At 38.7% G+C, this 14,943-nt stretch overlaps 1 protein-coding gene across 1 annotated transcript in view; it reads left to right on the top strand.

The window, feature by feature from the left end:
- The window catches only part of LOC127446427 (matrix metalloproteinase-24-like), a 55,133-nt gene extending 40,570 nt beyond the window's left edge, over positions 1-14,563 (top strand). Inside the window, exons 6-9 of the mRNA XM_051707327.1 lie at positions 745-962; positions 1,458-1,596; positions 7,523-7,789; positions 13,790-14,563. Of these exons, the coding sequence (XP_051563287.1) occupies positions 745-962; positions 1,458-1,596; positions 7,523-7,789; positions 13,790-14,127 (962 nt within the window). The 3' untranslated portion in view covers positions 14,128-14,563. The remainder of the gene's footprint in view (positions 1-744; positions 963-1,457; positions 1,597-7,522; positions 7,790-13,789) is intronic.
- Positions 14,564-14,943: the final 380 nt, after the last annotated feature.

Genomic DNA, 14,943 nt, shown 5'->3' with positions numbered 1-14,943 from the left:
GATTACAAGAATTTGAAATGTAGTGCACTACACTACTTTTTTTTATTTATTTATTTATTTTTTACTTAAAAAAGTAATTAGATTACAGTAATTCATTACTTTTTAATTAAATTGTACCCAACACTACCTGTAAAGAAAATGTCCTGGTCATATTTAACCCAATTTCAGTACAAAAAACAAACAAACAATTAAATTATATTTTCATAAATAAAATAAAATTTAAATTTATGACCATTAAGATTGTGACAGTATTTAAAGGACACTTAAGTACATTTTACCCCCAAGTTCTCATTACCATAACACGTCTGGTTGTTTTACTTTTACTTTTCCCGTTGTTTTCAATGATGATTCTCATTATTGTGACACAGTAATTCTTTACGATATTAAAGTACAAAATGTAATTGTTGTACAATGATTATATTTAATTAAAATCAGCGAAAATGAAAGGCAGTACAAAGGGAGGACTACTATGATGTATGAATACTTTAGAATTTAAGTAATATATAATTTTTTTCACAATGCGGTAATGAAAACTGGGGGATAAAATGTGCGTAATTGTCATGAAAATAATGTCACAATGTAAAAATCTGTATAACCCTAAAAATAATGTACGCTTCATTTTCTAAATGCAAAATATAATTTCTTATTTTGATTTTGGAGTTCAAATGGACCAGGACATTTCTTTCTTTCATGGATTAAGGATATTCTGGTTTACTGCAACGTTCAATACAATCCCTCCTACAGGTATACCTACAGCCATGCTGGAGCCAACACGACCTCTTCCTACTCTACCTGCACGGCGAACACACTCCACCTCAGAGAGAAAGCATGATCGTCAGTCCCGTCCCGCTCGCCCACCCTCTGGAGACCGCCCGTCCTCTCCTGGTAATGGAAAACCTCACATCTGTGACGGCAACTTCAACACCGTGGCCTTCTTTCGACGGGAGATGTTTGTTTTCAAGGTGAGTGGCTGCGTTTTTGCAAATATGTATAAAGTTTACACTCGATAAATGGTATTGACAATGGTTCTGCTTCAGTACACAAAGTGTGATGGTAAAGTACATCTGGAACTGTTGAAGACTGTCATATATAGGCGTTTGTTGTGTTAAATGTTAAAATAAAATTTATATTTTAAAGTAATTACTCAGAGTATGTCTAATGTTGAACAAGTTTTACATTAATGCTTTTAAATATGCTATATCTGTGTGTATATGTGATTAAAAAGTTGAATGGACCAAATTTACCAGCCAAGATGCCAAATTTAATGTAACTCTTTCAGCTGCTATATTTGAAACCCTGTCACAATTAAAAAAAAAAAATTTTTGTATTAATGCCATGGTAATATAACACAAAGAATAATGTAAAGAATGTACATTTAATAATTACATAATTGAAAATATATACAAAAAAATCTAAATTCTAGAATTGATGTATATTACCTCTTTTTCTCATAATAGGATCGCTGGTTCTGGCGTTTGCGTAACAACAAAGTCCAGGAAGGCTATCCCATGCTGATAGAACAGTTCTGGAAAGGTCTACCTCCTCGCATCGACGCTGCTTACGAGAGATCAGATGGCAAATTTGTGTTCTTCAAAGGTATGTGTGCATGTCATTTGGTTTCTTATCTGTGCAATAGATACAGTATTAAATAACATTGATTATAAATGTAAGGAGCCCCTTAGAGGACAGGGATTTTTATTACTATTGTTTTCATTTTTGACATTTATTATAAATATCAAGGTTACTATGTTTTTTTTATATAAATTTTTTTATATTAATAAATTTATTGCGAGGGCATGCAAAACTTATTGTGAGGGAATGCAAACTGTTGCGAGGGTACGCAAAACTTATTGCGAGGGAACGCAAAATTTATTGCGAGGGAATGCAAAACTTATTGCGAGGGAACGCAAAAGTTATTGCGAGGAAATGCAAAACTATTGAGAAGGAACGCAAATTATTGCGAGGGAACGCAAAACTTATTGCGAGGGAACGCAAAAGTTATTGCAAAGGAACGCAAACTATTTCGAGGGAACGCAAAACTTATTGTGAGGGCATGCAAAACTTATTGCGAGGGAACGCAAAACTTATTGCGAGGGAACGCAAAAGTTATTGCAAAGGAACGCAAACTATTTCGAGGGAACGCAAAACTTATTGTGAGGGCATGCAAAACTTATTGCGAGGAAACGCAAAACTTATTGCGAGGGAACGCAAAACTATTGAGAGGGAATGCAAACTATTGCGAGGGAACGCAAAACTTATTGCGAGGGGACGCAAAACTATTGCAAGGGCACCTAAAACTTAATGCGAGGAAATGCAAACTATTGCAAGGGTATGCAAAACTTATTGCGAGGGAACGAAAACTGTTGTGAGGGAACGCAAAACTTATTGTGAGGGTATGAAAACTATTGTGAGGGAACACAAAACTATTGCGAGGGAATGAAAAACTTTTTGCAAGGGAACAACTATTGTGAGGGAACACAAAACTATTGCAAGGGAATGCAAACTGTTGCGAGGGTACGCAAAACTTATTGCGAGGGAATGCAAAACTTATTGCGAGAGAACGCAAAAGTTATTGCAAGGGAATGCAAAACTATTGAGAAGGAACGCAAATTATTGCGAGGGAACGCAAAACTTATTGCGAGGGAACGCAAAAGTTATTGCAAAGGAACGCAAACTATTTCGAGGGGATGCAAAACTTATTGTGAGGGCACGCAAAACTTATTGCGAGGGAACGCAAAAGTTATTGCAAAGGAACGCAAACTATTTCGAGGGAACGCAAAACTTATTGTGAGGGCATGCAAAACTTATTGCGAGGGAACGCAAAACTATTGAGAGGGAACGCAAAACTATTGAGAGGGAACACAAAACTTATTGCGAGGGCACGCAAAATGTATTGCTAAGGAACGCAAAACTTATTGCGAGGGAACACAAACTGTTGCGAGGGCACACAAAACTTATTGCGAGGGGACGCAAAACTATTGCAAGGGCACCTAAAACTTAATGCGAGGAAATGCAAACTATTGCAAGGGTATGCAGAACTTAATGCGAGGGAACGAAAACTGTTGTGAGGGAACGCAAAACTTATTGTGAGAGTATGAAAACTATTGTGAGGGAACACAAAACTATTGCGAGAGCACGCAAAACTTAATGCGAGGGAACGCAAATCTTATTGTGAGGGAACGCAAAACTATTGCGAAGACACGCAAAACTTATTGCGAGGAAATGCAAACTATTGCGAGGGCATGCAAACTTATTGCGAGGGGACGCAAAACTATTGCAAGGGCACCTAAAACTTAATGCGAGGAAATGCAAACTATTGCAAGGGTATGCAAAACTTATTGTGAGGGAACGAAAACTGTTGTGAGGGAACGCAAAACTTATTGTGAGGGTATGAAAACTATTGTGAGGGAACACAAAACTATTGCGAGGGAATGAAAAACTTTTTGCAAGGGAACAACTATTGTGAGGGAACACAAAACTATTGCAAGGGCACGCAAACTTATTGCGAGGGAATGTAAACTATTGCGAGGGAACACAAAAATATTGCGAGAGCACACAAAACTTAATGCAAGGGAACGCAAATCTTATTGTGAGGGAATGCAAAACTATTGCGAAGGCACGCAAAACTTATTGCGAGGAAATGCAAACTATTGCGAGGGCATGCAAACTTATTGCGAGGGAATGCAAACTATTGCGAGGGAACACAAAACTTATTGAGAGGGAATGCAAAACTATTGCGAGGGCATGCAAAACGTTACATTAATGGCTGATATAAAAAGTACCGCCATTGGCAAATTTTAAAATGTTCAGTGATTGGTAAAGGTTTGATTGTTTAATGCCTTGTGTCTTTAGTGTATTGATACAGAATGGATTGTGACAATGACCTTTCATTTGAACACCTGAATGAAATTTATTGCGAGGGAACTCAAAAGTTATTGCGAGGGCATGCAAAACTTATTGTGAGGGAACACAAACTATTGTGAGGGAACACAAACTGTTGCGAGGGCACGCATAACTTATTGTGAGAACCCAAAACTATTGCGAAGGCACGCAAAACTTATTGCGAAGGAACGCAAACTATTGCGAGGGCATGCAAAACTTATTGCGAGGGAATGCAAAACTATTGTGAGTACACGCAAAACTTATTGCGAGGGAACGCAAAACAATTGCGAGGGCATGCAACACTTATTGCGAGGGAACGCAAATTATTGCAAGGGAACAAAAACTGTAGTGAGGGAACGCAAAACTTATTGTGAGGGAATAAAAACTATTGCGAGGGAACACAAAACTATTGCGAGGGAACTGAAAACTTATTGCGAGGGAGCACAACTGTTGTGAGGGCACGCAAATCTTATTGCGAGGGAACGCATAACTATTGCGAGTGCACGCAAATTTATTGCGAGGGAACGCAGAACTTATTGAGAGAGAACGTGAACTATTGAGAGGGAATGAAAAACTTATTGCGAGGGAATGCAACAGTACATTAATGCTTGATATAAAAAGTACAGCCATAGGCAAATTTTAAAATGTTCAGTGATTGGTAAAGGTCTGATTGTTTAATGCCTTGTGTCTTTAGTGTAGTGATACAGAATGGATTGTGAAAAATGACCCTACATTTAAACACCTGAATGGTAATTTTGAGCTGTTTTAATTGATATATGAAATTATATCAATTAAACATCTGTTGTTTAGTTTTAACTAATGGGGATAGTTCACCAAAAAATTTAAATTCTGTCATTATTTACTCACCCTCCTGTGATTCCAAACCTGTATGCTATTAGTCTTTCTGTGCAACACCAAAAGAATATTTTTTTAGGTACACACTCCTCTTTTCCATCAGTATCTTATGACTAGGTACTGTCAAACTCCAAAAAACACCATAAAAGTAGTCCATATGACTTATGCACTACATTGGATAACATGTGCTCTGATGGATAACTTTTTAGAGCTGCAGCGGAGGAGAAGATTTTCAGTGAATAACAGCTTGAATTTTGATCTGTTCCTCACATAAAGCTATTGTATAGCTTCAGAAAACTTGGAAGATCGCATAAGTCATATGGACTGTTTTTATGTTTTTTTTTTTTTTTTTTTTGGAGTTTAACAACTGTGGTAACTATGAACTTATATGAAAAAGAGAAACATGAACATTCTTCAAAATTTCTCCTGCTGCATTCCGTGGAAAAAATAACAGCAGTATATTAGTTTGGAATGATATGAGGGTGAGTAATTCTAGAGCAGACTAATTGTAGATCATTATCTTACATTTAGATACCCTTTTTGATACAAGCATAGGTCCAGTGAGACAATAATGCATGATTGTGGGTTAATCTCAGGATAGGTCTGCATTTATCCTCAATGTTTATCCTCCATTGTGTCTGGTGTGCTTACTGAATCCATTCAATACTTTATTATTCTATCAGTTCCTCTCTTGCTCTTAAATGCTCTCTATTTCTCTTTCTCTCTCACTCATTAAATTAGCCCGGAGAGGCTGGGTGAGATATTTATAGCCCGAGTCTCCTGCTCTGTGATGTTTCATGAGAAACAAGCTTGCAGGATGCCCCATGGTTATCTCAGAGAATGCGCATTAGTATTTATAGATAATGCAATAACTCCATATCACTTAATGAGGTTATATAATGAGGAATCAAATTTCCCTTGATCTTTTGAGATAAAAGAGCTTGGTGTACTTTGTAAACATTCTTGTCCCCAGTTCAAATGCAGCATTATTGAAACTAAGCTGCAAAAATTATTCGTTCTGAACAGTAATGGGACACAAAGGGAGATATCTCCACTGCAAAAATAATTATTTTTGTTTTGTTTTCTAGTAAAATTTTCTAAACATCCTTACAACAAGATTACTTTAATTGAGAAGCAAAATGACATAAGATGTAAGTCAAGTTTTCAGAGAAATCCAACAAAATTCTGCTAGGTTTATGTTTAAATCTGACTATGGGGAAAGAAAGAAACTTGATAAAAATGGAAAACAAGTATATTTTTCTTACCTCATTGGCAAATAGATTTTTTTTTCTTCTTGTTTTAAGCACAAACCTTGCTAAGTTTTGTTTGATTTATTTGAAAATTAGACTTAAGACATTTATCTTGTTTTAAAGATGTTTAGATATTTTTACTGGAATGCAAGACTGTACTTTTCTGCAGTGTAGCATAATGTTCAAGATGACCTAGCTTTTGTCAACATTCAATTTTATTGTCATTCTTCTCCATTCCATTAAAGTGAATGGTGACCAGGGGCACAGCTGCCTGGACATTCTGCGTAATACACTGCCTTGCCAAAAACAAGTTGCATACTCTAATATTTCGTTTGACCGCCTTTAGCTTTGATTACGGTGCGCATTTGTCGTGGCATTGTTTCGACAACCTTATGCAACATTTATTTCCGCCCAGACTTGGATACATTTTTGGCCGAGATCTTGTACTGATGATGGGAGAGTCGAACCACACCATAAAGTCTTCTCCAGTACATCCCAAAGACTTTCAAAGGGGTTAAGGTCAGGACTCTGTGGTGGCCAATTCATGTGTGAAAATGATTCCTCACGCTCCCTGAACCACTTTCAGCCCGATGAACCTTGGCATCGTCATCCTGGAATATGCCTGTGCCGTCATAAAATCCATTGATGGGATAACCTGGTCATTCAGTACATTCAGGTAGTCAGCTGACATTTTATTGCCGTTGCTGATCCTAGACCTGACCAATTGAAGCAACCCTGGATCATAAAACAGTGGGCACTATACATGATGGGTGCATCGCTTAATGCGCTTCCCTTCTTGCCCTGTTGCACCCATTGATTTGGAATATTGTAAATCTGGACTCATCAGACCACATGACCTTTTTCCATTGCTTCACAGTCCAATCTTTATGCTCCCTAGCAAACTGAAGTTGTTTTTTACATTAGCCTCACTAACAAGTGGCTTTCTTGTGGCCACACAGCTGTCCCAACCCTGTAAGTTCTTGTCGCACTGTGTGTGTGTGGAAATGCTCTTACTTTCACTATTAAGCATAGCCAGTCGATTTTATTCAGTCATATGCTCTGAAGTGACTGCTTATTTAAATCCAAACAGCAAATTTTTTTTTGGCCAGGCAATTGCCTGTATCTCCTCTTTGTCCAAACCCACCAGGATTTTGCAGCAGTTTTTCCTGATTATTGTTTTCCTCAAAAAGTGCAAAGCCATTTGCAGCATTTTTGTATTGTTTTGAAGGTGAAACCCACAAATAATCATAGTATACTTGTGTAATGCGTGTCAATGATGGTATAAGTGCAATTGCCTGTAATCGTTTTAGTGCATAACAACTGAACATTCAGCTAGCAAGCAAATAAAAAAAAGAAATACACACATAAATACCATACTCCTGAAGAGCACATGTATATTAAGCACAAGCTAATGCAAATAATGTGGAGAGGGGTTGAAAATCCTGGAGGAATTGTTTTGTGTTCATTTTTTAATAAGTCCCTTTCAATTTTGTCTTCATCTGCCCTTCTCACTTTCTCTGCCTCTTGTCTTGTAGGGGACAAATACTGGGTCTTCAAGGAGGTTACAGCAGAGCCAGGGTACCCCCACAGTCTGGTAGAGTTGGGCAACTGTCTGCCCCGCGATGGCATTGACACAGCCTTACGCTGGGAACCTGTGGGCAAAACCTACTTCTTCAAGGGCGACCAGTACTGGCGTTACAACGAGGAGAAGCGCACCGTTGACCCAGGCTACCCCAAACCCATCAGTGTATGGAAGGGCATTCCTGATGCACCACAAGGAGCATTTGTTAGCCGAGAAGGATGTGAGTTATTGAGATTCCAATAACCAATCAATTTTTAATGCACAATCAGCCATGAGGTCAGTAGGCATTTCCTCTGTCTGGCTTAAAGTTCATTTGAAAACCGCTTGTGAAGTTGAAGTCGGTGAATTTATTACTGTGTAATACAGACTTAATCGCTTGCACCCAGTCTACAATGCAAGTGAGCTGCATAATGCAATGCAACAAAACTAGATCGAAAAAAAGAAACAGTAAAGCTTTATAAAACAGATAGTTATGACTCTAAAGCCGCTTTTCACCATCGGGCTAACCGGTTACCATTGCCGAGCAATGCAAGAAAACCATGTTTACATGAGATTTGAAATCATTCAATTAAAGATTGACCGATATCGGTTTTTAATGACCGATATAATACTGATTATTATTGTGTTTATGTGTTCAATAACCAATATGCATAACCGATTTTTAATTCTTGTTTTATTTCTGATTTTAGGCACATGAACAGCTTAATTATTTATCACTAACCTCTGATGAACTGGTTTACAAAACTAATATTGCACAAGGTCCACAAAGAATTAATCTGACTAGTTTTAGTTGCATTATACACTTGTTCAAAGCCCCTCACTAAGCCTAATTCAAATTTAAAGTTTTTTGTGTCCAAGTTTATCGGTATACCCGATATTAAAGAACCGATAACCAATTAAGTGGAAAAGTGTAAACAGGCATGCACACAACACTTGCGCACATTGGATAAGCGGAAAAAAACGGCAGTAAAGGTGTTTTCATGCAATACAAAATCAGGGTCATGGGCAAAAATCTAAATGTGTCGATCAGCTTTTGCTTAAACTGTTACCCCCGATAAAAAAAAAAACTTTCAAAGAGTTTACATGATCACACATGTTGTCGGATTCTAAGCATAATCAGTGAAAGATTGTGCATGGAAATGCACTCATTGGCATATTTTATTACATTGTTGTTGCCACCATTTTATAAAAGTTGCTGTGTCATACCTGAGAACACTCCTTAGAGGCTTTTCACACTAAATGCATTTTTGCATCCACCTGTGATGGGTTTTTTTATTATTGTTTTTCTATGTAAACGTGCTAGATGGCACTACGTTTAACTTGACACAGCAACCTAAAAACACTGTTTATGATGCGATGCAGCCTAAGTGAGATGCCTAAAAATGTCCGTCTGATGCAGGTGTGCACTGACACGTCCTTAGAAAAGCCCTTAAAACAAATATATTTCAAAGATTGACAAATTCAATTGCAAATGGATTGCTGTGATCCGTAGGCCAATGACTGGCTTAATATGGAATAATATGGAAATAAAAAATATATTGCCTTCTAAAGTCAGTTTTTGTATTGTCTTATCAATGTTTTACTAGTCTGCCACAATAATGTAATGCATTTTAATCATCTGAATTATTATTTTTATAATATAGATTATTTTACAATTATTTAAATAAAACAATTTAAAATTATTAAATCTTTATATATTTAATTATTGTTATTTCAGGGGCTTTCTCAGCAAATATTTATATATGCTTTCTAGGCAAATATTTATATATGTGATTAATTGTGATTAATTGCGATTAATTCAATTAATGTAATTAATTAGATTAAATTGTTTATGGATTTACAGCCTTATTAAAAACAAAACTCAAAACTGTTAAACTAATATTATAAAACCTAATATTATACTGTCGGATGGTATAAACCATCACACTGCCCACCCCAATACACAAGCCATTGTGAGCTTACAAGACTCAAATATGATATTTTCTGTGGCAGCATACAATTGCAGATTCTTCTCTCTAGAGTATCTGCAGTGAAGGAATGATCATATTTACATCTAGCCATGTCATAACCTCCATCTCAACATGGGCCAGGGCACAAGACAGAGACACCAAGAGGGTTATTCGGACTGTTTGGTCTGCCTGTTTCTGCATTTAGCTCGTAATTTTTCTGTCACTCAGATTTTTCAAGAGAGATTTCGGGTCTTGCTTGGCAAAATAGAGAATGAGCAAGAGGAGGGATGCTTCATCAGTCACACTTTCAGGGGTTTCTGTTGAAAACCCTTTCGCTGTAGTTATGTGTGCACATATTTGGAATGTGCAAAACTACGTACATTATTTTCAAAATCAACTAGGGGGGTTGCCTGAATGCACAGATTAATCAGCCCTGTAGAACACTGTGTAACACATTTTTTATTTTATTTTTTTGGTTCCTGGGTAGTAAGTGTTATTTCCTAATTGCTTATGCCTCAAAAGTATAGAAAATGGCTATTATTCCCCACACACTTTGCTTTTGTGACCAGGACAGTGATATTTTGAAATGTACCTATTTTCCAGAACATTCCAGATAGATTCAGTGCTGAGTAAACTTGGAGTAACTTCTAGAACTTTCTAGAACTTTCCAGTAATATAAATAGTAGTATAAATACAGGGGCCTTAAGCCCACCAGTTCAGTTTAGTTCCAGCTGCCTAAGTGGATACATATCTGCATTTTTCTGTGATGGCATCAAGAGGCTGCAAGCATCCGGCAGACGCATTTTGCTATGTCTGCGGCCAATTTATCAAGACAAGAGCAAAAAAGTACTCCGTGGAAGCATCTGCTAAGATGTGTGAGGCCTACAAGGCATATTTCGGCATGCCTGTCGGGGATCAAGATAAACCCTGGGCATCTCATTTCACCTGCAAGCACTGCAAAAGAACTCTGGAAGGTAAGATGGACAAATGTTGCTCGGAATTTTATGTGATAAAATGTTTTAATTTTTAAAATTGTAAAAGTTTTTAATTTTTAAATGTTTTACAATTTTCAATGTTATTGAAAAAACATCATATATGAAAAATGTTGCGGGAATCTCTTGTTGTATTTTTGTAGGATGGTACAGAGGGGAAAAGAGAGCCATGAAGTTCGCTATCCGAAGAATTTGGTGGGAACCCACTGACCACTCAAGCAACTGCTTCTTCTGCATGTTGGACCCTTCCAAACGTCGAACTGGCAAGAATGCACCTGCTATCACGTATCCGGACCTTCCTTCATCCATCGCCCCGGTGCCACACTGCCATGAGCTCCCGGACACACTCCTCCGAAGAGAGAGCAGCCTTCTTTAGAAGAGAGCAGCAAGTCAGAGAGCGAGGAAGACATTGTAGATCCAGATGACAATTTCAGAGGTGGAGCTGTGGAGAGAAACCCATACTACCCCAACCAAAAAGACCTCAACAACTTGATTAGAGATCTTGGTCTCACCAAGTCCAATGCTGAGCTTTTGACATATAGGCTTAAGCGGTGGAACTTGTTGGATGAAAGTGTACAAGTCGCAGATCAGAGGAAGCATCACCAAACATTTTCCAGCTTCTTCACCTGTCAAGATGGGCTCTGCTTCTGCCACAATGTGACCAGTCTGTTCAAGGCAATCTGTAACCAGAATGAGTGGTGCCTCTTCATTGACAGCTCATCCAGGAGCCTCAAAGCCGTGCTGCTCCATAATGGTAACAAATACCCGTCTCTTCCCCTGGCTCACTTGGTGCACCTCATAGGTGGTTACAACAGCATCAAGACCTTGCTGGATGCCTTGAAGTATGATGAGTACAGCTGGGAGGTCATAGGAGACTTCAAAATGGTGGCATTCCTAATGGGTCTCCAAAGTGGTTTCACCAAGTTTCCCTGCTTTCTTTGCCTTTGGGACAGCAGGGACACCAAGGCGCACTACCACAGGCGGGACTGGCCACAGCGGACCAAGTTCTCTGTGGGGAGGAACAACGTCAAGTGGGAGCCACCGGTGGACCCCTGGAAGGTGCTGATGCCACCACTGCACATCAGATTGGGCCTTATGAAACAATTTGACAGAGCTCTAGATAAGGAGTCAGCAGCCTTCAAGTACCTTCAAGACTTCTTCCCTAAGCTGTCTGAGGCAAAGGTCAAAGCCAGTGTCTTCGTCGGACCACAGATAAAGAAGATCCTGAAGTGCAATGAATTCCCCAAGAAGCTCACTAGTAAGGAGAAAGCGGCTTGGACCAGCTTTGTCGCAGTGGTTCGGGGCTTCCTGGGCAATCACAAGGCCGAAAAACTATGTGGAGCTGATTGAGACTCTGGTGAAGAACTACAGCACAATGGGGTGTAGGATGTCCCTCAAAGTCCATATCCTTGATGCTTATCTTGATAAATTCAAGGAGAACATGGGAGCATACTCGGAGGAGCAAGGCGAGCGCTTCCATCAGGATATACTGGACTTTGAACGCCACTAACAAGGGCAGTATAGCGAGAACATGATGGGAGACTACATTTGGGGGCTGATTCGTGAAAGTGATTTACAGTATAATCGTAAATCTCGAAAAATGACTCACTTCTAAATCTTTTGTAGTCTAAAGTATTACTTTAGTATAAATACATGTTAATTTGGATTCATATGTTGTTTTTTTTTCTGACTTTATGTGAACGAATAGAAACAAATTCGCCTGTTTTCTCATTGGAAATAGGTCAATTTAAAAATATCACTGTCCTGGTCACAAAAGCAAAGTTTGTGGGGAATAATAGCCATTTTCTATACTTTTGAGGCATAAGCAGTTAGGAAATAACATTTACTACCCAGGAAGAAAAATTGTGTTACATAGTGTAATTAGGCTTGTTTCAGGTTAACTTGACCCTGATCAGACGTTTACATTTGATGCATTCTTGTGTTCAAAAACAGCTAGATGATTGCAACGAAATGAAACCGATTGCAGGAATCTCAAGACAGGTTTTTAAAAGTTGGACTAGATGCGTGAAAATCCCAGGAGATCAGCAGTTACAGAAATACTCAAACCAGCCCGTCTGGCACCAGTAATCATCCATGCGATTATCTAATCAGCCAATCGTGTGGCAGCAGTGCAGTGCATAAAATCATGCAGATATGGGTCAGGAGCTTCAGTTAATGTTCACATTAACCATCATAATGGGGAAAAATGTGATCTCAGTGGACTGTGGCATGATTGTTGGTGCCAGATGGGCTGGTTTGAGTATTTCTGTAACTGCTGATCTCCTGAGATCTCTAGAACTTACTCAAGATGGTACCAAAAACAAAAAACATCCAGTGAGCGGCAGTTCTGTGGACGGAAATGCCTTGTTGATGAGAGAGGTCAACAGAGAATGGCCAGACTGGTTCGAACTGACAAAGTCTACGGTAACTCAAATAACCGCTCTGTATAATTGTGGTGAGAAGAATAGTATCTCAGAATGCTATTCTGAGATGTGGGTTGACGCTGTTTTGGCAGCACGAGGGGGACCTACATAATATTAGGCAGGTGGTTTTAATGTTGTGGCTTATCAGTGTATATATATATATTAGTGCATATCCATGTTTGGGTCTGTGCTTGTATATGGGTTCACTTTGTGTGTCTCAGATGCATCTGTTTATCTGGCATTGGCATTCAGACTGGCAGCTCTCTGAGGGATTGTGTAACACTGGAACTTTTCGAAATACTGTGTCATTGAATCTTCGCAAGGACAGCTATTTATGTGATCATGAATATGAAGTGAATTTTCTGTAAAGGTCATGCATCTCTGCCTGCATGTAAAGGCAAACAATTATTTTAATAGGCACTGTTTATGATCTGTTTATGTTAACAACTTAGGCATTCATCCTATATACTGTATATATACTTGTACTGTACTGTAGCGGCCAAACACTAGAGTGGGACCCCGTCCCGCATTGAAACGCTCAAAATGCTCAAGTGTCCCGCATTAGCATGCCGAAAAGTTGTCAACCCTAGTTCCATCAGTCAGGCTAACAGGAAATCCCCTGCCAAATATTGGTTGAGCCAACATTGTTGTATCGGACCACTAAAACAAACAGAGAAATTTTGAAAAAGCCACAAGTGTCTTTACACTCCAGGAAATCAACTTATGAATGGCTTACTTATAATTTTCTCAAATGTAAACATGGAAAAAAATACACCACCTTTAAAATATGATGAAAATTATTGCAGTTAGGGTAATGTGCTAATACCATATTTTGTTTCTCTGTAAATTTCTCTAGTTTATACCTACTTCTACAAAGGAAAGGATTACTGGAAGTTCGACAACCAGAAGTTAACAGTGGAGCCAGGCTACCCCAAATCAGTCCTCAAAGACTGGATGGGCTGCGACCAATCGGAAGTGGACAAAAACAAGGACCGACACCTCCCTCACGACGACGTCGATATCATGGTGGCCATTAATGATGTACCAACCACTGTCAATGCAATTGCTGTGGTCATCCCGTGCATTCTCTCACTGTGCATTCTGGTCCTCGTATATACTATCTTCCAGTTCAAGAACAAAAATGTCCAACAGCATGTGACCTACTACAAACACCCAGTGCAGGAATGGGTATGACGGACTAGGGGGCGCTATGGACCCCAAACGCTTGAGAACATCAGTGAGGGCTACTATGCTGAGGTTTAGAAGCATATGTGACCAGTGCCTGTTTTTCGAAAACTTTGTCCCAGTACACCGGTAAAGACGAGGCAAGGGAGTATCCACTCCCTCCCACTTGAGACAAATGGTGAAACAAATATTGCAATTTTTTTAGCACGATCCAAAAGGTCTGAACTTTTGGGATTGTTGTTGAGGAGTGTGATGGAAAGCAGTTTGAATTTGATGTTGCCCTGGCCTTATGCTAATGTTGGTCTCCCTAGAACCCTACATTCTTACCAGGTAAATTTACGGTTAAGGAACCAACACTCCAGCTTTGATGAGACCATCACATTCTCTTCTCCAGGAGAGTTCGAGGGCTTGCAAGACGTCAGCAAATCCTTTCTTTGTTCTCAACATGAACTTGTAAATGAATTTCAAGTATTATCAAACAAATTAAATGAGCAAAACAACAACAACAAAAAAATAATTATTCAAGACTTGAAAAACATTGTAGGTAGAAAGGCCATAGACAAGAATATCAATGAATTCTGCGGATCATGCAGTTGTTGTTTTTTTTCTTTCATTTATGAGGTGAAAGGCTCACCACTAGCACTCCTTGAAGACTTCAACACATTTTTTAGGGGGGGGATTTTTTTAAAATTATTCTGACTCTTCATAGCATCAATCTGAATGTTTATTTGCAAGTTATATTTTTTCTTTTCTCACCTGCCTACCCATTTCCAGAGTAGGAAGAACTTGATTTATAATAACTAGGGCAATCTCGACACCTACTCC

The sequence above is a fragment of the Myxocyprinus asiaticus genome, chromosome 9 (genome assembly GCF_019703515.2).
Source record: "Myxocyprinus asiaticus isolate MX2 ecotype Aquarium Trade chromosome 9, UBuf_Myxa_2, whole genome shotgun sequence".
Lineage (NCBI taxonomy): Eukaryota > Metazoa > Chordata > Actinopteri > Cypriniformes > Catostomidae > Myxocyprinus > Myxocyprinus asiaticus.
This window is presented reverse-complemented; position numbering and strand designations above follow the sequence as displayed.